The following is a 26,337-nucleotide window of genomic DNA, read 5'->3' on the forward strand; positions in this document are numbered from 1 at the left end:
TCCCCAACTTGGGGTTAGAGTCATGTAGCAGTCTAGTCTTTTTGGCTGAGTCTGTGCACACTGGAGCAGGGGCACCCTCCTTTGTTCCCTAGTCTCTGAGAAGCAATGAGATATACTAGAAAGAATATTGGCCTTGGGGTCGGGCCTGGGGACAGATTCTGGATGTTTGAAGTTGGGCAAATTACCTAGGCTCCCTGAATCTCAGGCTTTACGTGTGTAAAATGGCAACAATAACCCTCCTAGGGTTGTTGTGAGGATTAAAGGAAATGAGTGTGAGTCAGTGAGACTGCCATTCAGAAAGAAATTCACATCCATGTCTAGGTATCCACTGGGCATGTCCATATCTAGATAGCTTTTAAAGAGGTTTGACATCTTTCCCCTGCATGGAAGTGGAGCCTGAGCGGTCGTGCTTATATTCAGAGGCCTTTTTCAGCACAGATAAAATGCCAAAACAATTAAGATTTTGATAGGATGTGTACCTTTGTGCAAACAAGCTTACATAACAAAATGGTGCAGATAAACGCAGATGACAATGGACTTTATACAAATAAATGAAATTATGTTTCTCTAGTATAAAAATAGATCAAATGGTAAGAGCACAAAAATAGGTGAAATGGTAACATAAACTGACTTGTGTAATCAGAGGGTCAACTCTTGACATTTTTCTCCCTAGGCCTTTTCTAATAGTTTTGTTGCTAAGGCTACAGTGTTTTTGCCAGATTGGAACAGCATTGTCCACTCTAATGAAGCTTAAGTAGCTTTCCCAACTAGATTTTTTTTAATAAGCATCAGTTAATACTGCTGGCTTTCAAAGCCATGTTCGTGATGAATGGAAAGATCTTTAAAGATCTGTTCTTAGAAAATGTAGCTCATAAAATTTGGAATTTAGCAGCATTTCTATTCCATAGTTATTCCAACACAAATTTTTATCACGGTTACACTGAACAAAATAACTTAAAATCTAATTTCACATATTTAATTAAAAAAAGAATAAGAAATTATTATTTACAACTTTAGCCAAAAATTAATTCCCTAAAGAGTAACTGAGGTTACTTAACGAACAATTCTTTTGACTAGTGGGTCAAGTGTCTCACAACTGCTCACAAATGCACACTTGATTTATTCTTTGCACAATATGGATAAGTTACAGGAAGTCATCTGAGGAAAGTGTAAATACAAATGCACCCAAAGAAACGTAGAGTTTTGTAAAGCGGAGTAAATGAAAACCAGTTTGCTCTGGACACTCAATTGCTAAGAGGATGTCAAAGGTAAGAGCCATTAGGAAACGGGTGAAGAAACACTCCTTTTGATGTGCTTGCTGAGGAGCCAGATGAGCTTCCTTGGTCATGGACAGAAGAGACCATCTAAACTCTAAAAAATGTAGTGCAGTTTGCATGCCCGCTGATTCCGCAATTCTACTTGTGCACTAAAGCATGAGAATTAAATTAAATAATTCATGTGAAGTGCTTAGCCAATTACAGATGCTGTATTTCCTTCCTTGGATGTCTATATTTTTGTAGCCAGAAATCCCACTGTTAATTTCCAATAAGAAAAGCTGAATATTACAGCCTTTAAAGTCAAAAGTTCACCTTAATTTGAATATTGCAGCATTAGTGACATCTGGTGGAAAATGAGTTACAATGCGGCATTATAGCTATTCTGATCTTTCCTGTCTAATAATAATATTATCACTTTCATCACATTTTCACATACCCCTTTCCCCAACTCCATGGGAGGAGTATACTTCCCTGCCCCACTGAAGTTTGGCTCAGCCACAAGACTTGGCCAAAATCAGTGGAATGTGGGCAAAAATGTCAGTGTCAAAGTTGGAAACTAAGCTTTAAAAGTCCTGGCTAGCTATTGCCCCTTCAATGGTAGAATGAAACATGTGACCTGCAGATTTGCATGAGAATAAAACAAGCACCCCAGATAATCCACAGACTTACAGGAAAAAAAAAAAAAATGCTTACGGTTATTCTATGGTTGTTTGCTATGAAGCAAAAGCCAACTAAAACATGAGATCGTTATACCTCTGTGTAAAATTCCCATCAAGGCTTGACTTCTCTGTCCAATTGATGACACTGGGAGAAGAGTCCTGAAGACCGGGTGTGGTTCAGTCCCATCTGGGGCTCTGTTTCAGACCTCGACAGGCCCAATCGGAACATGTTGTTTTCATTCCTGTACCTACGGTAAGCAAAACCGAGTCAGAGTCCAGGCCAGGCCTATCAGAGGCCTATCAGACTCTCTTGGAATCTTGGCTTCTCTGTTTAACATGGTATGGAAGTCACGCACGTTTTGTTTTTGTTTTTTTTTTTCCTTCCAAATCTTTATTTAAATTCTACTTCATTAACATGTACTGTAATATTAGTTTCAGGAGAATTTAGTGATTCATCACTTACACGTAACACCCAGTACTCATCGGTCATTCACAATTCTTGAACCTGTTGGTTTAAATAGCTCCCTCCTAAGGAGAGCTTCGGGTATAGGAAAGAAGGCAGGACAAGTTTAGTTGGAGCCATAGGCCAAAGCTTTTCCAATTGAGCTTTACCAACAAAGCTCATAGCTTTGTATTTGTATTTCTTAAATGATACATAATCTATAAGGGGGGGAAATTAGCAATGTTAGAAATCACAAATTAAAAGTGATAATATTAGGGTCATTTAATTTGGTAAATAAAAACACAAATGACAGAAATTTAAGTATTACCAATGATATATTAAGAAAGTTGCTACCAGTGAGCTTTTGTGGGGGAAGAACCACATTATTTCCGGCCACTTAGCAGAGGCATTGTGTTTCCTAAAGCAGTTACTGCTTTCTGAAAAGAATTTCAAACTTTTGTCCCAAAAGTAGTTCCAGAATTTTCAACTCTCTCCATATTTTTACTGAGCTTCCATTTCTGCTTTCTTTCTCAACCTAATGTGTCATGTTATGAAGGTTATGTACAGCCAAGAATTCAAATGTTTTAATCTTACTAGTGACCACTTTGTACTATATCTCATGTTGGAAAACCAGACTCTTGACCATACCTAATTCAAAATCATTTCCATTTCTGCATAACTACTTTTCTTATTCAGGCAAGAGTTGTGGGTGGACCTCTAAAATTAGATAGCTTCAACTCTCAAGGGAATGGGCTTTCGCAACAGCATTCACTACACCCATCATCAAATACGGGGACCTACACTTGTCTTGTAGTGAGAGAATTGCCCTTTATTCTTAACAAGCAGGCAACAGGATCAAACAGATCATTCAGGTGAAATAACAAAGACAAATACATATGTGATAAATCCGTGTAGTTACTTCTTGGAAGCTTGCCATGTATTTTCCTCTCCTTCATATCTCAAACTTCAGAAAGGCCAGGACCCTGTTTCATTCATCCCAATACTTGGCACGTTAACAGGTGTTCACTTTGTAATTTTTGAAGGAATGGATACAGGCTATGTGTTTTTACTTTATAGTGAAGATTAACGAGTTAATACATATAAAGAGCTTAGAACAGTGTCTGATACTAAGCATTTAATTATTACAAAATGAGATAAGATTTAGAACAGAGATTAGAAGAGACTTTTTAGAAGTCTGCCTTCAACTGACCTTGGCAAAATAAGGAAGACTAGGCTAGCAATAAGGCTAGGAGTATAGAAAAGTTCTACAGCCCAACATATGCTAAAATGAATTAATTCCAAATGACATGTATTATTTTATACAAAGAATGATGCTTATTTTAAGTCCACAGTTATAAGATTAAAGGGGTATAATCAAAGCTTGTCCATTAAATTGAAAGCACCTCCAGACTGACTCAAGTTTGTATTCTTAGGCCCTGGTAGGTACAAGATATTATTTGCTATACTGAATCCATCCTGCTATTTAACTGTGTTAATACCACACCAATATAAAAATATGTTAAGACAAATTAAAATATACATACTTAACTTTATTACATCATTTAAAGCTTGATTTTATAAAACATAAAAAAAATGTTTAAGTGTTCTGTATCACAGGAATTTAAACAGTGGCAATATACATAGCTTTGTAAGTTCAAGTTATATAAATTAAAATCAAATAATTGGAAATGCTTTTAATACGGAAAATATACAAATAAAATAAATGGCAAAAGGACCTAACAGGAGCAGTATTTCATTACTTACAGATTATCATTAGATAATTTCAGGATCTAAACAAAGACTCTGAATTTTCGGACTTTTTTGCTGTATTTTATATTTAAATATCTCCCTACCTATATTCCGAATCAAGGTACTTGACCAGAAGGTTTAAGAAGGCATTTAGCTTTATGGCAAAAGCTTTCCATCTACAGTTACCACCTTTAAAGGAATTGACATTAACAATGCTGATGTAATCTGCTAGTTCCCTTCTGAACAATGTGCAATAATTTATACCAACCCTGTATAAAGTCATACGGGTACCAAAAAATGGAACAATTATGCACAGTTCAATAGAAGTATAATGTTAAGTTTTCCCCATCTAAAAATTAACCAGTGAAACAAAATGTATCAACTATAGTTGACTTGGTTTCAGGAAAACCACATCTGAGAGTTATAAGTACATCACTGTCCTTATCTTATCCTCAGTCATTGACAGGAATTTTGTAGGCCACCATGCTATTGACTTTGTGGATTGTAGTAGTAAATGAACGAAGGGACGGACTTCCTTAGAACTGGTAATAAACTGTGGTCCCGACTCTTCCCATTTTTCAGGTACAACCAAATCTTTGTCTGTATGTATCAGTAGATCAAATGAACCTAAATTGGGGATAAGATCATTAAAGTACAATTATTTTTTTCTAAAGTACAACCACCCTTCCTGTGTCTTTTACATTTGAACCATCTATAGTGTCAGAAAAGCTAGTTTACCTTGATCTCTAATCAATTATATTAACTAATTGCTTTTCCTCAATGGAAATTTTAGTACAGAAAATACTGTACTCCTTTTACTTTATGAAAAACTCAAGTTTTTTTTTTTAAAGAGAAAACCACTAAAAATATTTGCAGAAAGTATACAATTAATCATGAGACAGCATGAATCTAAGCCATAGAAGAGATAATACCTTGGTTCTGTGACAGCTGTATCCCAGTGCCCAGAACAGCATCTGGCATGTAGTAGGTATTTAGGATATATCTGATGAATGAAGGAGTAACTAAGAAAACAAAGACACAATTATAGCTATAAATCTTAATTATATACATAGAAATGTGTAGAAAATAAAAATAATGACAGAAATTACATCAAAATATTCAAGAGTGAGTACTGTAGAATACTTTCATTCCTTTCCTTTTCAGCACTTGTAAATAAAATGCAAATAGCATTACTTTAGCTTTATCACAGTTTTCTCATTCATATAACATGACATTTATAATTAAGAAAAAACTTAATGAGCGCATTAATTCTTAAAGTAGTAGCTTAGTCTTTTCCACAACAAATTTAAGCCAGTGTGAAGTTGTATAATACTTACAAGAAACTTCCAATAGTGGCAGAAATGTCACCGTAGCTGTGATCTGTCTGATCACTGAACGGATTTCATCTTGGATAGCTTTCTGAGACTTTTCTCTGGGTGCACTATCAAAGAAACCAATTAATTCATTTTAAGTTTTAACAAGTTATTTGAAACACAGGTAAGATTATTTATCTGATTAAATGCTTCCAAAATCAAATAAGTAATGCATTCAAAAGGAGGTTTTTTTTAAATGAAAATAAATATATGTCCTTAAGAAACTTAGTAGGCACAATATGTATCTCTATTATTTCATTTATCCTTCCAATCATTTTTTAGGGTTGTTCTTAGTATCAGGTCATTAAATAACAGATGACTAGAAAACCTGCCAAGTACTTCAAGTCAGGAAAGCTTCAGCATGTCTTAAAATAAAGATAACAAGCAGTATCTAAAATATTGAATCGGTATAATCATTTTGGCATTTTTAGTAATGCCTAAATGTCTAATTTCCTATTGCCTCAAATAAGATGTTACTCGTGTATGGCGTTAATAATTAAACATTTTCTAAAACAGACCAAAGGCTTCAGGAGCAAACTCCATCATTTCATTATGAGAGATAGTTCAGAGTTTACAGGTAAGCATGCCTAGGACAATGCTAGAAATTAGCATATAATGATGGGCATCTCCCATCCGGATAATCTAAAAACTTCAGTTTAATGTCTAAGGAGGGGCGCCTGGGTGGCTCAGTTAGTTAAGCGACTGCCTTTGGCTCAGGTCATGATTCCCGGGTCCTGGGATTGAGCCCCACATCGGGCTCCCTGCTTGGCGGGAAGCCTGCTTCTCCCTCTCCCACTCCCCGTTTATGTTCCCTCTCTCGCATGCTCTATTAAATAAATAAATAAAATCCTAAAAAAAAAAAAAAAGGGAATGTCTAAGAAGTTTGTAGCATTAAATGAAATACAGTAGAGCTGCACAGTAAGCTGGGAGAAAGTCTAGGATAATACTTCATGGTTAAAAGTACCTTTCTACAATTCATGAAATGGCCCACCTAGGACGGACACCATGGTAGCTTTACATATAGCATCATAAACACTAAAGTTTGAAATTTATGGATTTAGCCTAAGCGCAATTATGTTAAAAGTCCGTGATAGGCAAAATTCTTTCGTGAGCACAATTTGTGAGCCCAATCCTTCTCCACAGGAGATTAAAGATCACATCTAACATACTTAGAAACAAACTACTTTATGTGAAACTAGTTCAATATAAGTAGAACTCATCTAGTAAAAGAAAACAGTTTTGGAAAAAGATCTGTAAAAATGGAAGCAATTTACTTCATACTTACCTGTCATCTTTTGCAGTCTTGTCACACTCAATACCAAATTGCCACCTTTCAAGGACCTCACCACTTTCAATATTTGAGATGACAACCACCAGTTTCTGAACTGAACACGTGTATAACCAATCTGCAATACATAACAAGGAATCTTTTTTGTTTCACTGCATTACAAAACAACTCTCTTCCCAGGTCTCACTTTCTATCCTCAGCAAATTCCTACCGCTAGTATTTCGGAACTCTGCCAACCTGTACAGAAAACCTGCCCCACAATAACCTAGCTCCTGTTTTCAAATTCTCAGTATTTGTACCAGATATAGTACTGAGTGCTGAAGACAGAGTAGAAAACATGAAGTACACCCTAATCCAAGTAAGATGCAGGAGATGGCCATTAATCTAATCACTGCACCGATAAATATAAGATTATAATTGTGATAAACGCTATGAAGGTGCAGTATGTGACGCAATGAGAGCATAAGAGAGGAAAACTGGACTCACTCAGGGAGTTCTCACTTGACTTCAGTTCTACAAATAAATTATCATTAAATATGCAAAATGATACAGAAAAGGGTACAGGTCTTAAATATTGAAAAGGGAAGAGCATCTGACCAGAGGATTGAAAGAAGGGTAATACAACTGCAGTAAAGAAAGGGGAGAATGAACAAGGTCAGTTTGTGTACGATACACAGGGGTCAGACCATGCAAGGCCATATGGGCCAAATTAAAGAAGTTACACTTCAAGAACCAGGGAAGTCATTACTGTATTTGAAGTATGGTATGATGTAATTAAATTTGTATTTCAGAACTATCCTTCTGGCTGTGATGTGGAAAGTAGAGTAGAGGTAAAGAGGGGATCTAGAGACACCAATTAATTAGCAATTCAAGCAAGAGGTAATGAAGGCTTAGAGAAGGATAAGCTGGTAGAGATGGATCAGTAGATAGATTCAAGAGATTTCATGGTTCAAACTGTTAGGATTTATTGACTACTTATGAGTAAGCAAGAAGAAAGACTGAGATAGCTCCCAACTTCCTAGTTTATATCACTAGTTGGATGGCTGATCCATTCACTGAGAAAAAGAATGCAAATGGGAGATGATGCTTAAGTTTTAAGATTTTATTTTTAAGTAATCTCCACACCCAACATGGGGCTGCAACTTCATATCTCGAGATCAAGAGTTGCATGCTCCATTGACTGAGCCAGCCAGGAGCGCCTTAAGTTTAGTTTTCAGGTATCACTGCGATAGCCAGATGAAGATATCAACGGAGCCACGAAATATATGAGCACAATTAGGAGAATTGGGTTGGATGTACAGTTGTGAGTCAACTACACCAAGGTTGTTAGTGAAGCTATGTACATGTCAGAGATCATCCTAGAGAGAGATTATAGTGAGAAGAGGGCCTCAGGACAAGCCCTGAATTAATCTTGGAAATTGGGATAGTATACTCAGGAATCTGTAGTGGTTTTTTTTCTTTTTTTAAGAGACAAAACAATTTTGTAATATTTAGGGCTTGTGGGCCACCTAGGTCTCTGTTGCATAGTCTTTAAAAAACAGCCCTTTAAAAATCTGAAAACAGGGCACCTGGGTGGCTCAGTTGGTTAAGCGACTGCCTTCGGCTCAGGTCATGATCCTGGAGTCCCGGGATCGAGTCCCGCATCGGGCTCCCTGCTCAGCAGGGAGTCTGCTTCTCCCTCTGACCCTCCCCCCTCTCCCTCTCATGCTCTATCTCATTCTCTCTCTCAAATAAATAAAATCTTAAAAAAAAAAAAAAATCTGAAAACATTCTTAGTTTGCAGGCAGTACAAAAATAGCCACTTGCTAGACACGGGCTGTCGTATGTATCAACTTTTTCTTGACATATATCGATTTTTCTCAATTTAGCTCTGAAAAGGAAGAAATTGGGTAGTAACTTAAGGATTTGGGGTGGGTGGAAATTTTTTTCTTTTAAAACTGAAGAGAGATCAAAACAAAGAAATCAAAAATACCAGAGAAGAACTAGGATAAAATCCTTAAGGCTAGAGGAATGGGGATTCAGATTGAACAATTTGCCTCTAAGAAGAGCAATTCCTCCATTTTAACTAAAATAAAAGGGAGAAATTAAATAGGAAGGTCTGCATACATCCGAGGTGAAGAAATATCCTCAGTGTAGTCTTAAAGGAGACAACCCAAAAACCAGTAGCTTAGGTGGGGCTTGCTTCTCCATCAAATTAAGATGACATAGATTATTAGTTGCTTACTAATAATCTTACTTTTTAGCCCTGAATAAAAAAAAAAAAAAACAATTAATCTAATTTTAAAAATAAAGCTACTTGATACAAAGAAATATATATGACTCATGAATTAAGAAAAAAAGATGACTAGTGTTTTTTGGAACTAGTTTTGGAAGATCAAATGGGGAGCTAGGGAGAAACATCCTACAACAGAAAAATTAGAAGTGGGAATCCTAAGTAGAGAAAAATATGAGGGGAAAAAGGAATAGATGGAGAACAAGTATTGATTCAATATAGTAATTTCTTGAGCTAAAGAAAAACAGTGAGTGCTCAGATAGAAAAGGCTTACTGATTAAAGGCAGGATTTTAAAAAAGACAAATGGAAATATATAAAAAATAAAACTCTACTGGGTGCTCTATTACTTAGTAGTTCTTTTCTTTAAGTTTAGTTTCCAGGTTGGATCCAATTTTATTTTCCTTTAAGTAATGATGGCTTTAAACTCTAGGCAGTTACAGAAAATATATGTTAAAAATATACAGTGGATTTTTCTCCAATAGTGAACACCATCATAAGGACAGAAAATTCCAACTTGTTCCATCTGGCTACATGAACTGCAAAAATCATTTCTAAGGAAGTTGATGGAGACAGTTTTGTGAAGCCATATCAGATTCCTAATATCAAAATATTCAACCCACTCAAACTGCAGTATGGGAAGGGTGGACTTTCTTTCAATTTATATATTATTTGCTTCCTTCCAATTAAGAATCACTATATTTGAGGTTGTAGTGTTTTATACCTTTTTGTACAGAGCTGAAAAATGACCACCAAGATGCCAGAAAATATGGGTTCTACAAGGCCTGCAAAACTCAAAATGGTTTGCAACAATTAAATACCTTTCAGCTGTTCCACCACATCATTTAGGTATTTTATGAGCTCAGGATCAGTTGTTACAAGCAAGGTGAGTCCATATTTCTGCACTCTAGTAAAGGTTTCAGATGGATATATGCCGCGCTGATATAAAATGCTGTTGATGCCAAATGCTGGAAACAAAAGGAATGTTAAAGAAAAGTCATTATCACTTTGTAACTCTGGAAAATAAAACATATTTAGATGTGGCTACGTTTCATTAATGGCATAAAACCATAAATGCCTTAACGTGTTTGTGGGTGTTTTGCTGAAAGCAGAGTAGGTAAAAAGTGGCATTAAACATTCTTAAAACCTTGCTTCTAATTAAGAGAGAACACGATACCTGCATTTCTGTGGCAAAAAAAGAGAAAAACGCCAAACTGCATTAATCTACTGTCAAAGTAGTACTACAACTCACTGTAATCCAAGTCCCAATTCAGATTATGTGGTTAGAGGCTGTCAAAATAGGCTTTTGCATCTCAGTTAGCAACTGATTAACTGTTCTCTGCAATGCTCTCAGCAAACCTTTCCCTCTTTTTCCTCCTTTTCTCCTCACAAGTCCTGCCAGATCCTATCAGAAGGCACAACTGTCCTGGTCCGGAATGGCGTTTCCTAACTCTAGTCCATCACCGCCAATACCAGAATCAAAGAGGGGCCGAGGGGTTGTTAAAAATATACGTGGCCCCCACCCCGGTCCTACTCCGTCTGAAGTCGCGGAGGCTGGGGGCGGGCGGAAAGTGCCTGGCTCTGTAGTTGAAAGCAACGCTGCAGGTGGAGGGGCTACATCGCGCCGCAGGCCTCAGCAGCACCTAGGCCTCAAGCCCCACCATTAGCAAGGAGCCCGGAGGCGGCGTCTGCATCCGCTTCTTCCTAGATTCTCCCGCCGGGCAGGAGGCTGGGGCAGAGAGAGCTTAATTCGCGGCCTCGCGGCCTCGCGGCCTCCCCTCCACCCCCTCCCGCTTCCCCCGCCTCCGCGGCTGAGCCCCGGGCCTACCGGGCGGCCTGGCCTCAGTTCACCCCGCCCTCCGGCCTGCGCGAGGACGACTTACAGAAGAACTCGGCCACGATTTCGGCGCTCCCGCGCAGGGTGATGCCTTGCTCCCGGGAGAGCTGCAGCGCCATGGCCAGTCCTACAGACGAAGGAGTGCGCTTCCCCCCGGCAGAGAGCGACAGCAGAGACGCCCACAGCAGTTCCCCGCCACTCGTTTCAAAAGTAACGGCGCAGCACGCCCTCGGGCCTCCGCGCAGGCGCGATGAGCCTCTAGGCCCCGCCCCGTGGGGCGGGGCCTGCAGGTCCTCTGGGCGCTTTTCGGAGCTGGCCTGTCCGCAGGCGCAGGGGGTAGGCGTGGTCGCCCAGTTCTGGGTGGTCAAGCTCCGCAGGGTCCCGGCTGGGCGTGTGTAGTTGTGGTCTACTAGACCGGCCTGAGGGAAGAAGACGCCAAAACCTGGTGTGTTTTTTTGTTTTTTTAAAGATTTTATTTATTGGGGCGCCTGGGTGGCTCAGTCGTTGGGCGTCTGCCTTCGGCTCAGGTCGTGGTCCCAGGGTCTTGGGATCGAGCCCCGCATCGGGCTCCCTGCTCCGCGGGGGGCCTGCTTCTCCCTGTCCCACTCCCCCTGCTTGTGTTTCCTCTCTCATTGTCTCTCTCTGTCAAATAAATGGATAAAAATCTTAAAAAAAAAAAAAAAAGAATTTATTTATTTGAGAGAGAGAGAATGAGAGAGAGCACATGAGAGGGGGGAGGGTCAGTTTCAGATATTTTAAATATTTAAATATTTAGGTGGAATTACTTTAAAAGAAAATTTTGTTGCACACCATATTCAAAATGCTAAAAATTGTACACCTTGAGGTGTTGAAAACATGATCTTATGAAAATATCAGCCATTTTCACAGATCTGAAAAAAAGCTACTGAATTGTACTATATGCCTACTTAAGTTTTTGTTAGCTAAGCAAATAGATTTATTTTGAGATCTGCAACTATGAATAATTGCCACTGCATTAATTCTACCACATTGTTAGGAATCATGACCTTGCATTGCAGACTCTAAAATGGATCTGAATTTGAAACCCTGAGAACACTAGCGATAGAAGGGCAATGGGAAACATCATTATAAGGGCTCCTACAGCTTCTTTTAGGAGGAAAGAATCTGATACACATGAGTACTTTCAGGGCACTAAAAAAGCAGCTTAAAGCTGACCATATGAACCCTGTTTATAAACAATACAAAAAGAAAAGGTCATTCCTGCATCAGAATTACCATCATAAAAAATATTATAAATAATATTAAAGTCACACTGAGTCAATAACCACAGGGTTTTATTATCTTCAACACTACTGACAGCTTAATAAAATATGCTTAACAAATCATTTGTTTGAAAATTGAAAACTATATTCCTATGTAATTACAGAAACAGTGTTTTTAAAAAGTGGATGGCAATATTTATTTTATATCCATCATCTGATTTTAATACAAATATCTTGCCAATAAAAATGTTACAGCTTTTAGAGATAAGAAAAAAATATGAAAGAAAGAAAAGAGAAAAGAAAAAAGTCTCAAACACAGGACCCAGAATGTCAACTAATTCAGCACAGTTTTGCAGTGTCAAGTAAAAAGTCTCTCATAGAAAGTTACATGGAAGTGTAAAACTTCGGTTTCTGGACTTTGATCCAAGCGGTCATAAAAACTGGTCCTCGTTAGTAACTCCTATTTCCATTATATGTCAAATATTCTCAAGCTTTTGCCTAGTACAAAACAAAGCAATAAGAAGTCAATCACGTTACCCCTACAATACTAAATGATCTAAAACATAACCCACAATGGCAGAAATGATTAGTAACTAATGAAAGGTAACATTATTTTAATATGCTGTCAAGAATAACAACAGCTGTTAAAGTGGCATTAGCACCCGGAAGCCTTCATTTGCAAAAGCATGAAGATTGGAGCCCTTAATTAACACAGTAGTATCTCAGGCGGGTAGAACTGCAAAGTTGTCTAGAATGGTGAGGGTGGGAGTTTCCGTATGTTGTAGTTTACTAGTCTCCAGTTAATTTTTATGCCAATAGATTATGTTATGAATTGTTCAACTGACACTCAAATTCACATCAACAGGCTGTGATTACTAAAAAGCATCTATGCTCCAAGCTTGTAGCTTTGAACTAGGTGCTTAGCTCTGTATTTGAAGATAGTTATAGGAAACAATGTAATATAGCAGCCGAACTGCTTTCAAGGTCAACCAAAATTCACGGGTATTTAAATGAGAATTTAGGGATGCCAGAAACCTTCATTCTGTTCAGTGACTACTACTGAGTACAGATCATTCAGTTTGGGAATAGGATAAAAAAGCATGCATGAATGTCATGCATGGAAGTAGTTCCATCAACATGCCTGTTTACCGGCACAGATGGCCAATCTAAGTGAATCCAAATTTATTTTAAATTTAAAAACATGTTAAATGTTTCTACAGAACTGTCTCATGGGGTCCTGAATCACACACAGTACTCATTTTACACTTACAGAGTGTAACAAAAAGGATAAAAGCAGAGTAACAGCTTCTAGTTAAAAGAAAAAAAAAAAAATCCTAGCTATAAAGTTAAAATGTCTGCAATAAGTTTTTACCACAACCATATGAATCACACTGGGTTTAGAAGTTTGGAATTTTTATAATCAACTACTGTCTAATCTCTCAATCTTAAATCTCTAGTTAATGCCACCAAATATAAGCCCAAACAGGAACCTCTGACTACACACAAGCTCTTAGGTCGTATTCTTTAAATTGACAACTTTCAGCACTTTATACTTAAGGAGGGCCTGTACTACTCTTAAATATTTTACACTTTCGTTTTCCACGTTTTACTCAACATAAACTCTTAGAAATATATAAGAATATATATACACATACATGTCATAGAAAGTGGTCAGCCTATTGTCAACATCAACTATAATATAAAAACCGTAACTAAAAAAGTCTTTATACAGAGTTTCAGATGATCTGAATTTTACACAGAAAAGTGTAACTTTGAGAAATGAGGACTGTAATCCTGTGCTACTTGGGAGAAAAAGTAATGTGAAAAGAAAATTAAATGTAACCCCTTCCATTTAACTTCCAATAAAATGTTACTTTCAAAGATTTGGCAGGCTCTGAGTGAAGTGTTCTTATGTATGACTACTTAAAAAGATCACCAAACTATCCTAAGTTTCTGTCTTTAAAGGGAGAGAAGGAAAAAAAGAAGAGGACACTGATGTTGACTTGTAAGACAAATCACTTTTTTCTTTCAACTACTAATAATCTGCCTACAGAACATCTCCAAAGAACAGCCTGACACACTGAAAAAAATCAGCCCAGCTCTCCTGCCCGCTCCCCATTCAATGGGGGCAGAAAAGTGCAAGTGTGCAAGGGTGAAAGGAAACTAGGGACAGATGGCCTCGGAGTAGCAGGTGACCTTTGAAAACTGGGGGCCCACAACAATCAATAGTTCCAGATCTAGATGGCCTTCGTGCCTCACCCCGAACTCGCAGGAAACTGTCCTTTGAAAAGAAACCACTTTTCTTTTCAGGGTTTATCCTCTGGTTGCTCCAGATTCAGATTTTGAAGGAAGACAGCCAAAGCGGGGAAAGAGGACTTTAAAAGGAGGGCGGAGTAATTAAACAGAAGAGATAAGATTTGCCCTAAGCTATCGCCTCGGTCCAAAACCCCCGAAAGGGATGAAATCGACACAAACTCGTTTAGGAGAAACTGCCTTAAAAAGAGCCCCTTCTAAAATCCCAAAGGAATACACCGTAAGAGCATAAAGGAAGACAAAAATATCAGACAGTCCATTTTCAATGAAGCATCCCTCTGCCCCCCCGCCCCCCGCTGGGCGCCCCCAAGGTAAAGTGGCAAGTGGGGGGAGGCTGAAGGGACTACCTTGTTTTGTCTCCAAAGGGCAACACAGCAAACATAGGAAGGTCCACGTGCAGACCACGCGGCCTCCGCAGACTCTGGACTCCGGGAGGCGCCGGGGGGCGACGACGTGCCCAGGGGAGGCGGTGACTCGACGCCTGCTCCCTTACCGACCCCGCCACCGGGCCGCCGCCCGCCGCAGCCCGCTCGCTCCGCGCTGCGCCGCCCCCTGGCGGGGAGCGCCCGGCAGAGCGGAGGCCGAACGCCGGCGGGGGGGAGCCCAGCGCCGGGCCTCGGCCGGCCGCTCCACCATCACCGCCTTGAGAGCGCTTTCCTGGCGGCCAAGGCAGCCCGCGCCAGCTGCCCGACGGCCGCTGCCTGGAGGCGGCGGCGGCGGCGGCGGCGGGTTCGGGACTCTTCTCCAAAGAGGCGCGTCCTGGAGGCAGTCGGAGTCCGCGTGCAGAAGCCTTTGCCCGCGCCAGCGGCTTCCCACCAACTCCTCAGGCTTCAGGGCATCCGCCCGCCTCCACTCTCCGCTCCGGCCCCTCCTTCCTCGGCTTCCACCTCAATTCCTCCCCAACTCTCCGGGAGCGTTTCCCACGCGCGCCCCAACTGCCCCCCGGGCAGCCACCTCCCAAAGGACAGGCACCCTCCGCCCCGCCCTCGGCAGCGGCCGCCCCGGCGCTTGGCTCTCGACCGGGAAGAGCTGGCCTCTGGGGTCGGCTGGGGCTGCGCGGGACCCGTCAGCGCCCCGCTGTCGGCTCCCGCCGCGCCTCCCCAGCGCCCTTTGTGTGCGCGCCGCGAACCCCTCTGCGGAGCCCTTCCAGCGGCGCCGCCTTGGGAGCAAGAGAGAGTGAAAGGAAGCGCCGGGCCAAGCAAGGGACTGGAAAGGGGCAAAAGGCGACAGCGCTTACTCTGGGAAGATTCCGGCATGTTGCTGCCTTTGGGCTCCTCGTGGTCTCGCCCCTACCCCGACTTCCCCGCCCCGCCAAGGGCCAGGGCGAGGGGGGACGGGGGAGGAGCGGAGCTGCTGGGACCGAGTTGGAAATGGTGCTTCCGGAGCCGCAGGGAAGGGGCTCAAAACTGTTTTGGTTTCGCTGAGGAGATTTAGGGGGACTAGGAGGCTAAAGAAGGGCTGGGGGAAGGCCCGTGAGCGCGGATGTATGTAAATAATCTTGCTCTCAGGGAATACCGGGGCAGCCGGGCTGTGTGTGTGTGTGGGGGGGGGGGTCCGCATGTACATTTTTGCATTGAACTTTTTGAGCAAGTTGGATCGAATCCCACGCGTGGGCTTTTCGACTGTACTAGCCATAAAGTCGAGGTGTCTACACCCTAGCAGGACCAAAGACCTACTTCAAAAGCAAAGGGCCTGGGAACCGAGGTCGTTTAATGGTAAAGGAAGAGGAAAGTTCAGTAAGGGAGAGAGATGAGCCCCCAGGTCACTCTCAGCGCCCCGGGTGGGTCTTCCAGGGGCCCTCTTCTTACCTGGTGGCTTTCCTAACAAAGTAAGAGAAGGTAAAGTCCCAGTGATCATCCAGCCACGCTTCCACGGAATCCTGGTCCCGCTGCAGCTTCGACTCCCCGGAGCCGGGGCTGGCCCGCTCCATGATCCGCGCCCAGCGTCTGTGCAGCTGCTTTGTGCCCTTTTCCACCCCAGCTGGGGTCTCTCCCTCGGAGGAGCCGGCCTCTGCCCCGAGACCCTCCCCCTCCGCCTTGCGCCGGTCCGGCTGGCTTTTGGCGAAGCTGCTCCGGCGCCCGGCCAGCCTCTTGCCACGCCCCACCTCTCCTGGTGATCACCGCTCCCAGGTGCGGCGGCTGGGGCAGGCGCAGCAGCCGCGCGGCCTCCCCGGGGTCGGGCGGAGGCGGGGTCTCGCCGGCCGTCGGGGCCCCAGATTCCAAGGCGGCGGCGGAGGCAACTGGCGAGCTCGCCGGCAGCTACGTGGCCGCCGCTGGAAGGAGGCCGCTCGGCCGCTGGGGTGCGCTGTGGGCTGAGCGGGTTCCGGGGAGCGCGCAGAGGTGACTGGGGGTGTGTTCGCAGAGTGCCCCGCAGTAGGAAAGGGAGAGTCGCGATGTGTGCGCCCATCCCAAGTCCTGAAAGCTGGAGTCAGGGGAACCTTCCACCAAAAGTAAGAGGTGCGGCTACCCTGGCGACTTTTCTCAGGTCTGAGTGAACAGTGACCGACCGGCCTCGCTTTCCTCCCCAGGGCTGGGGTCTGGAAGGTGCAGGGATCGACCTTCCTCCGAGCCCAGGCAGCCCGGGGGTGTGTGCCACGGATTTGCGGCTCCTGGTGGGTAACTTCCAACAAAGGCATTTCCGTAATTACTATGTTGTTAATAACCACAAATAATTATAAATTAGGCGTCTTTGCATCAAACATTCCCTTTTTATGACTGCAACAAGATTTTCTGGGAAAAGGAAAAGGTAAAACTGAAATAATCATCATGGTTTGTGTATGAAGTCAGAAGACAAGGGAACCTCTGTACAATTAGGTTAGAGAGCATAGACGCTACCCGGGGATAGTACAGAGCAGACTGGTTAGCCCAAGTTTTATTAGTCATTTATATTTAAATGGAATTAACACACACCCCACAAAAAAGTATCCGTTTCAAAGGGCTCAGCTTTCCTACTCTATTTTGTCCTATCCCAATCATGCTTTCCAAAAAGGAATGGGTGTCTTCCTTTTGCTTTGTTCTCATCTCCATCTCCTTGTCCCGCAATTTGCAGTTTTAATAACGGTATTTTGCAATGACCTAATTTGGGGGCAGAATGAAATATGGAGTTGTATGTTTCACAACGTGTGAACGACACCATTAGCAGTGATATAGCCATAGTGATTTAGCTGACATACTTTTAACAAAGTCCTTTCAAACTATTCTTGGCAAGAATGTTAGACATTACTCATAGAATGAGTATTACTACATAGAAATGCATAATTAAATTGATAATATAAGAACTTTAAAAAATGTCTTCCAATCCGCCAATGCAATGGTTTATCCTTCCTGCATTAAATAATTGTCCTTCTATAATTATAGTTTTTCTGAAACTTTACTGATGTATGCAAGTAACCACAAACCAACAAAAAGTAAGCAAAGCAGTAGAATGTGAAATAATGTGCAATAAATTATATCAGATTTTAAAATGCGAGTTCTGTGATCCTGATGTGTGATTACAGTGCTCGTGAACTCGAGACTTTGTCCTCAGTGCTCAGTTTTTCCCTGTGGAAATCCATGCCTTTCTCCTAACAGAGGGTCAGTTATAATTTAAAACTATACTTTCCTACAAAAAATGAAGTGAATTTTTGGCTTGAATTGTTTGCTTCAGCTGGCTGCCTTGATTAAATAAACAAGCACTATCTAACTGTCCATTTTTCTCTTAACCTGAAAGGGTTAAATTATCAGAAACCAGAGAGTTTTCTGAAAAGTTACTGCAAGAAAAACAATCCGTGGATTCTGCCATTAGCGAGTCTGAATTCTGTGTGGTATACATGGCAGATTGGGGGTTCTTGTGAAGGCTGGTTACTTGAAGTGAGCATATCACAGTGGTTTGGGGGATGAGTTATTTCAAACTGTTCTAGTCTCCAGAGATCTCAGATAAAATTTGTAACAAATCTCTGTAACTTTAAAGTTCTTAAAGGTGACCTCACCCTGACCTCTTGTTTCCCAGCTCCATTTTATTTTTTATCCCTATCTGATAGATTTTTTAATGTTTTAACTTACTGGTATGGATTGCCCTAAGCATCCCCAATCTTGTTTTAGAATGAGTTGAAGATTGAGTAAATAATAAACATTATCAGGAAATAACTTTAAAAATGCTGTTAATGCTATTTACAACAAACAAATGCACAATGGAGGCCTAACAGAAAGGCCTCCAATTCCCATCGTAGTAGAATAAAACCCAAACTCTCTAATGTGGCTTACAAAGTTCTGCATGATTTGACTTCTACCTACCTCTACTGTTGAGGTTTTGATCATACAACTAGAAAAAAATAAATCAATGATGATCAAATTCTCAAAAAAAGGAATGTGAGTTACAGGAGTCATGAAATCTTTCCTGACCTGCTTTTTTTTTTTTAATTTTTTTATTCTTATGTTAATCCCCATACATTACATCATTAGTTTTAGATGTAGTGTTCCATGATTCATCGTTTGTGCATAACACCCAGTGCTCCATGCAGAATGTGCCCTCCTCAATACCCATCACCAGGCTAACCCATCCTCCCACCCCTCTCCCCTCTAGAACCCTCAGTTTGTTTTTCAGAGTCCATCGTCTCTCATGGTTCGTCTACCCCTCCGATTTCCCCCCCTTCATTCTTCCCCTCCTGCTACCTTCTTCTTCTTCCTTTTTTTTTTTTTCTTAACATATATTGCATTATTTGTTTCAGAGGTACAGATCTGAGATTCAACAGTCTTGCACAATTCACAGCGCTTACCAGAGCACATACCCTCCCCAGTGTCTATTACCCAGTCACCCCATCCCTCCCACCCCACCCCCCACTCCAGCAACCCTCAGTTTGTGTCCTGCGATTAAGAATTCCTCATATCAGTGACTGGCCTGCTTTTTTTTTCATTCAAATCCCATACAGTATATTCTGTCCCCTTTGCAACCTTCCAGTGTATTCCAGGCTTGAGAAAATTAATATATTTGCACTTATAATGGGATCCAGTTTCCTCACTATTGAAGGGGGAAGACTAGAAGGTACATTGTGGTGTTGAAATGGAATTGGAGGTTAAAAATTAAATATGTGGGTTTGTGTGTGGGTGTGAGTTGTATCACGGGGAGAAATCCCACATGATGAAGAAATGCAGGCAGTTTCTAAGTGCTGTGGGTACCCTCCAGCTGACAGCCTACAAGGAGTTCCTGTCAGCAAGAGAATGGATCCCTCAGTCTTACAAATACAAGGAACCAAATTCTGCTAACAACCTGTGTGAGTGCAGAAGTCGATATTTCCCCATTCGAGCCCCAGATGTGACCACAATCCCAGCCAATATATAGACTTGCAGCTTTGTAAGATGCTAAGACATTTTCATAATTGACAACTTAATAATGATGAGTCTTATAATCCATGAACATAGTGGATTTATCCATCTATTCTAGTCTTTTAAAATTTCTCCCAGTAATGTAGTTTTTAGTATATTTGTCTTACACATATTTTGTTGGATATATCTCTGTATCTACTTCAGCCCTGTCACTGAGAAGTACTAGAAGCTATGACATTCCAGTAGCAATGAGTACAGTTAGTACCCAGATTTTGGTGTCTAAAAACCATTCTTCACTTTAAAAGGAATCAGAAGTCTGTGGAGAAAAAATTCCAGGTCTAGGACACAGAAAGTATTAGATAAGCCTGGAAAATCTTGTTTTGCTAGAAAATTAGAAAGGCTTGAAAAGATGGCAATATGTCAGAAGGACAGAGGATATATCTGCAGGGAGCTTCCAATGGACAAATCTAGAGCAACTTAAATATCAAAATTGGGATACAGTAATAGTAACAAATTTTAACAGCTGACTAAAATAAGAAACTGTAATTTCACTCTGGTATAAATCAATCACTAGATAAGTAAGTAAATAGGAAAGAAGAGAATGTTCCTTACAGTAGAATGCTAACTAATGAATACAAAAGGAATTATGTAGTAAGAGGATCATGAATGGTTACTAAAACTAATCAGTGAGAGTTTGATGATGAATGGAGTATCTCCTCATAAGTTTTTTATTAGTCATCATGGGGAAATAGTATCTTTACAATGGAGAGAACTTATGGATACCTTTCTAACCAAGTGATCAATTTAATATCACTTATAGTGGGACAAACCAAGCATATAAACCTCTAAATAGGATATTCTGAGAAGGACACAACATCACTTCTATGTTATTCCTGAATCTAAATCTAATCCTGAGGATCGGATTGCGGGATTTCCAAACAAACACACCCAGTTTGAGGCACTTTGTACAAAATAGCTGGCCTGTATGCTTCCAAGACTTCAAGGTCAAGAAAGACAAAGAAAGAGTGAGGACCTAGTTATTTACTACTTTGTAACAATATTACCACAATGTTAGTGGCTTGAAGCAACACACATTTGTCATCTCCCAGTTTTTGTGAATAAGGGGTCTAGGCTCCGCTAAACAGTGTCTTCTGCTCAGGGGAGGTCTCACAAGGCAACCGGGCGGGAAGCCAGAGCTGCCTCATCTGAGGGTCAGTGGGAGAAGGACCTGCTTCCAAGTGCACTCAGGCTGTTGGCAGAATCCAATTCTTTGTGGTGGTAGAACCGAGGGATTCTTTTTCTTGCTGAGTTCTGGCTGGAGACCCTAACAGGCTGTTGGCTGGGAGCCCCCCTTTGCCTCAAGAAGCCGCCTTCATTATCCCACCATGACTGCCTGCTTCCTTGGAGCTAGCAAGGGAGAGAGACCCCAGCGAGACGGGACTATAATCTTATGTACATAACCATGCAATCACATACACATAATTACATACATCCCATCACCTTTGCCATATTCTGTTTGTTGGGAACAAGTCAAGCTTCTGCCTTCACACAAGGGGAGGGGAATCACAACAGGGTGTGAACACCAGGAGAAGGATCCGTGGAGGCCACCTCAGGAATCCTTCTAGAATAACACTGTCATAAAGCATAGTGAGTGCGATGTAGCATGTGTCCAGTAGATATTTGTGGGGGCAATTTGAAAAAAAAAGTTTTCTTAAATTACTTCGGCAGTTCTTTTGTGTATTGTATGTAAATATGTTAGCAATTGATCTTTGAGGAAGGGTTATTTCTTTTCATGGTCTTTGGAAGTCTTATCACACTTAATAAAATCACCTTTTACTCTTAGCAGCCCTGGCCTCACGTGAAATAGTTTTCTGAGGACAGTGTTGGAATACACGCTTCAAGCTGTTGCACAGCAGGGATCCGCTTAATATCTTAAATGTGTGAATTTAAATTAGATCATAATTTTCCCTTTCAAAGACTAAGCCAGCTTATGAATAATAAAGCTGTATAATGGTGCAATTATTCCCATCAGTACAGAGAATTTTCTTTCCCAAATCAAACGTAGGGTTTTCTACCCAAGTCTCTTGTGGCACCCCGGAATTCAGTTTGACATACAAAGTCTGATCCATGTAAAAAGACATTACATAGAAAATGGTGAACAGCTGTTTTTTGTATCAGCGAAGGTCACACACAGAGGAAACGGACGTCCACGAAAACAGGAGGGATTTTGGACAGATACTAGACACGCCTTCCTGACAGAGGGATGCGATACAGATGGATTTATGATATAGAGAATGTAAAGTATCCTAATATTCTACAAAATTAAAATCACATGGATATAAAATACAAACATTCTTAAATGCAGGTATAAATTAACCTTATGTAAGTATTTATATGTGGGAGAGAGATGATGTGACTGGGATGGTGCTGACAGAAATGTATATGCCTGCCTTATATTTAAGCTCTTAAAGAAGAGAAACCATACAGTGCATATTTATAATGACAGGGCAACGAAACTGAAAAGACTCTAAAGGTTTTAGATGTACAATTACTTCTTAATGCATATGCTGAAAAAGGAATTTAGGTTCTGCCTTCAGTTTGGTACTCTGCCCTCACAGCTAAGTACCAATGAGATGTTTGTTTAAAAAGGTATTTGTCATTGTACCATCCACAGGATCACCCCATTTGAGTGTTTAAGTGGCTCATACCTCAGTGTACCAGAAGAGAAATAAAATCATTTCAATACATTGAATAAAGTATGCCTAATCTTTCTAAACTTCTTGTGCCTGCTCCCTCAAAAACAAATGAAATAAAAAATTTTTTTCTTTATTTAAATTCAATTAGCCAACATATAATACATCATTAGTTTTTGATGTCATGTTCAATGATTCATTAGTTGCGTATAACACCCAGTTCTAAAAATTTTCTTTAAAAGTTCTTTCAAAAAGCAGCACACTTTTAAAAAGATCAAATCATTCTATTTTTACACTGACCTGCAGAAACCGTTGACAGAAAAATACGCAAATTGTATATATGAAACTTTCTGCCTATCAAAAAGAAAAAGAGAGCATTGAAAAGTGTGCAGAAGTCTTCTTTACAAATGGGAACAGATAGCATAGCCCAGCATTTTGCACAATATTAACTCTGATGAGTGTAGATAAGAGAAAATGGAACATAATACTTTGTTCAGTCCATTTACCATTTCACAGTACAGGCTAACCCATTTGTTTGTATGTGCTGTTAATATTTTAAGTTTCTGTGGTTACTTTTTATACTTTTTATGTGTTACTTTTTCCCATAACTCATAAATATTTCTCCAAGAATAAAACTTTTAATATTTAATATTGTTTGTATCACTGTTACATTAGTAAAGAGCCTGCTTTTGATTAGCTAGCTTCTCTACATTCCATGTTGTAGGAGGAAAATTACACCCTTTTTAAAATGCTCTGTAGATTTAGTAAAAACTGTTTCTCAGCAACTCTTGAGAAATAGCAGCTGAGAGGTCCTAAATGTAAATTGAGTGAAATGAAAGCACCTTGTTGGTTTCATAATGCTTTATAATTCTAAATGGAATACTGTTTGGTCTTCTGAAATCTAAACTTCCAAGATTTAAGACAGTGATGAAAGGCAAATGGTAACTTGGCTGACTCCTTAGCTTTTTAGTGTAGAGTATGGTGTTTTTTGATGAGAACACACTAATAAAGAACTTTTATCAAGATTGGCTTTAACTGTTGGTGCAGCTGGAGGATGTGAGATGGAGAGGTGAGAACCCAAGGCACACATTTAGTGACACTCAGGTTCCTTTAGTGTATGTAGGATTAGGAAGTTCTGGAAGATGGAAGTACTAATCTTACTTTCAGAATTTTTGCAAGTGAGTCCACTTGCTTTGGCCTCCAGTTTTATGAGAAGTCATAAAAAATGTCAATAATTGCTATTAAATATGATAAAACGAAACTTGAAGCAAGGAATCAATAAAACAACGGTGAGCACCTGAAGTAGCTGAAGGGTGATTCACTTGGTAAGAAAATATGGAATTTAATAATAATTTTTACTCTTTGAAATTTAGAGAATTTTATTCTGCTTTTCTGAATCAAGAAATTCTCATTGTGGTTGTTACTACTAAGCCAGGAACTATGAAGAGTCAGTCTTTTGTGCACGCTGAATATCCTTTTACATGGCCTATCATTACAGATTAGGAGTGCAGTAATTATAAAGGATAGTATTATGCAATCCTAAAAGCCTACACTCCAAAAGCCAGCATTCATTTTGGGCGCTACCTAGCCCATTTCCCAGATTCCTGGCCAGAGACTGGTCCCATTGGTCTAAAGGAAATAAATAAATATTCATTTGACCAATACAGAAGCAGAGCGTGACCAAGAGTACATATTATCCTATAAAAGTTCACGCAAGACCACTTCTACAGAATCTTTCGAAAACATTTAGATGAGAAGCTGCAACTCTTTGCCTCGAATTCATGCTAAGATCACAACTATTTGCATGGGTGTCATCTTTCTCATGTCCTACAGAAACAGCAGATAACCACTGCTCAGTCTTTATCCACACAGCTCTTCAGGCAGCCAACTCCAATAAAACATGTAAAGTCAAGTCTGACTCTTTCTGATCCAGTCCAATGAATTTTATGCTGAAATTGTATGGCCCTAGGATCAACTTAATGTAAACTTACTGAGTGTACTTTGTAGGTTTACATGAGATCACAGTGAGGCATAAAATATGGTATATACCCTCAAGGAACTTTAAATCTAGAAGGAGAGACAAGACACAGATGATCATCCTGAGCTGTTAAGTGGCATTTGGGCAAGATGGCCAAGAGAGTTCAATAGGAAGTCTGGCTGAGAGGAGAGACCTGTATGTAAAAGATTTAAGGAGACAAAGAATAACCTTCAGGGAACTTGGCTGAGGTTAGGGATGAGTAAAAAAGGCCAGCTGTAGAGTAGAAGGGATAGGGGAATTGCTAGGAAGGACTCCAGGGCTGGTAGTGAGTGCTGATCCTGAAGAACAGGTGTTTATTCTCTGCTCCATTCTATGTTATCTAGAGGATATAGGTACCCACTAGCCCATGGTGACTGTCTATAGTTAGAAAGCAGGACTGTTGGGGCCACAGATGCTTCAGTGACTCTGTAATGCCTAATAATAGAAGGAACAATTTGGATTATTTGCAACTATCTCTTTCCTGGTTTTATGAAGAACAAACAGTGAAATCAGACCCATTCTTGAATATTAAGTTTTATAAGATTGAGGGACACTAAGGCATTTTGATAATATTGAATTATATGCTACACATAAAATGTACCTTTGTAAAATATGCCTTATATTTAATTAAGTATCTAATGAATAGCCTTCATGAGTGGATAGCCTTTCACAACTTAAACTAAATATTCTTACTGTATATTTATGAGAGGAAACTAATAGTTCTTTCTATAATTTGTAGAAATGACTTTTGCCATGGAACTCTTCGTGAAGTCATCTTCTAATTTTGTTCTCTAGTACATTCGGCTTGTGCTAGCTATATATTTGATAGTATGGCATAGACAGCCTTATTTCAGCTCTGGGATTAAATTTCCTGAAAGTAACTGTGTTAATTTATGTTAATTTTAAAGAACTAAAATTATCTAATATTATATCCAAAATTATATTATTTCTGTGAATATATCAAAATCTTCTATATTTGTTAAAATGACTTTTCATAATCCCTATTTATTAATTGATACCTTCAACTAATCTCGTATTTTTGCAGAAATGCACAATGTCAAATTGTATGCATCCAGATATCATCTTCAGAAGTGTTTACTTAGATCATTCTGCTTGAAAAGGAAACTTCTCCCAATATAACCAAGGTTTCCCTTTTATTTACTTTTTTTTTTTTTTAAGATTTTATTTATTTATTTGAGACAGAGAGAATGAGAGACAGAGAGCATGAGAGGGAGGAGGGTCAGAGGGAGAAGCAGACTCCCTGCCGAGCAGGGAGCCCGATGCGGGACTCGATCCCGGGACTCCAGGATCATGACCTGAGCCGAAGGCAGTCGCTTAACCAACTGAGCCACCCAGGCGCCCCCCTTTTATTTACTTTTAAAATAGTTGAAAACATGAAGCATTGGATGACCTGAGAAAGCACATTTAAACAGATTTCCTACTGGGATCTCATAGCTTAAATACTGTTACCAGGATTGCAGATGGTCAGTCTATATGACAAAGCCTATCAAATGACTGATTTCTTCTACAGACAGATGGCGAAAGGGCCTAACGGAAGCTCGGTTTTCAAGTTGTAGGTGTGTGTGTGTGTATGAGTGTGTATCTGCTAAAGAACAAAGGTCTTTTACTCTGAAAGGCAAAAATAATTGTGTATGTTACCTAGGCTGTATTTGTCAGTACAATACTGACGACTAACTCTTGAGTTTTGAGTAAAGAATACTTTACCTAACCAAAGCAAAACAAAACAAAAAATTGTAAGGCTGTTGTTTGACCTAAACTATGATCTAAATTTTCCTATGAAGACCAAAAATAAAAAATAGTGAGCACCTGAAATAGCTGAAGGGTAATTCAATTGGTAAGTAAATTTGGAATTTAATA

At 40.3% G+C, this 26,337-nt stretch overlaps 1 protein-coding gene and 1 pseudogene across 1 annotated transcript in view; both read right to left on the reverse strand.

Moving 5' to 3' along the window:
• The window catches only part of LOC135363125 (rho GTPase-activating protein 20-like), a 44,093-nt gene extending 39,683 nt beyond the window's left edge, over positions 1-4,410 (reverse strand). Inside the window, exon 1 of the mRNA XM_064583814.1 lies at positions 4,232-4,410. Within this exon, the coding sequence (XP_064439884.1) occupies positions 4,232-4,410 (179 nt within the window). The remainder of the gene's footprint in view (positions 1-4,231) is intronic.
• On the reverse strand, positions 524-16,708 carry LOC135363117 (mitotic spindle assembly checkpoint protein MAD2A-like; annotated as a pseudogene).
• Between the last annotated feature and the right edge of the window lie 9,629 nt (positions 16,709-26,337).

Source organism: Mirounga angustirostris, unplaced genomic scaffold (genome assembly GCF_029215605.1).
Source record: "Mirounga angustirostris isolate CCGP_5_RB_7025 unplaced genomic scaffold, mMirAng1.0.hap1 SCAF_22, whole genome shotgun sequence".
NCBI lineage: Eukaryota > Metazoa > Chordata > Mammalia > Carnivora > Phocidae > Mirounga > Mirounga angustirostris.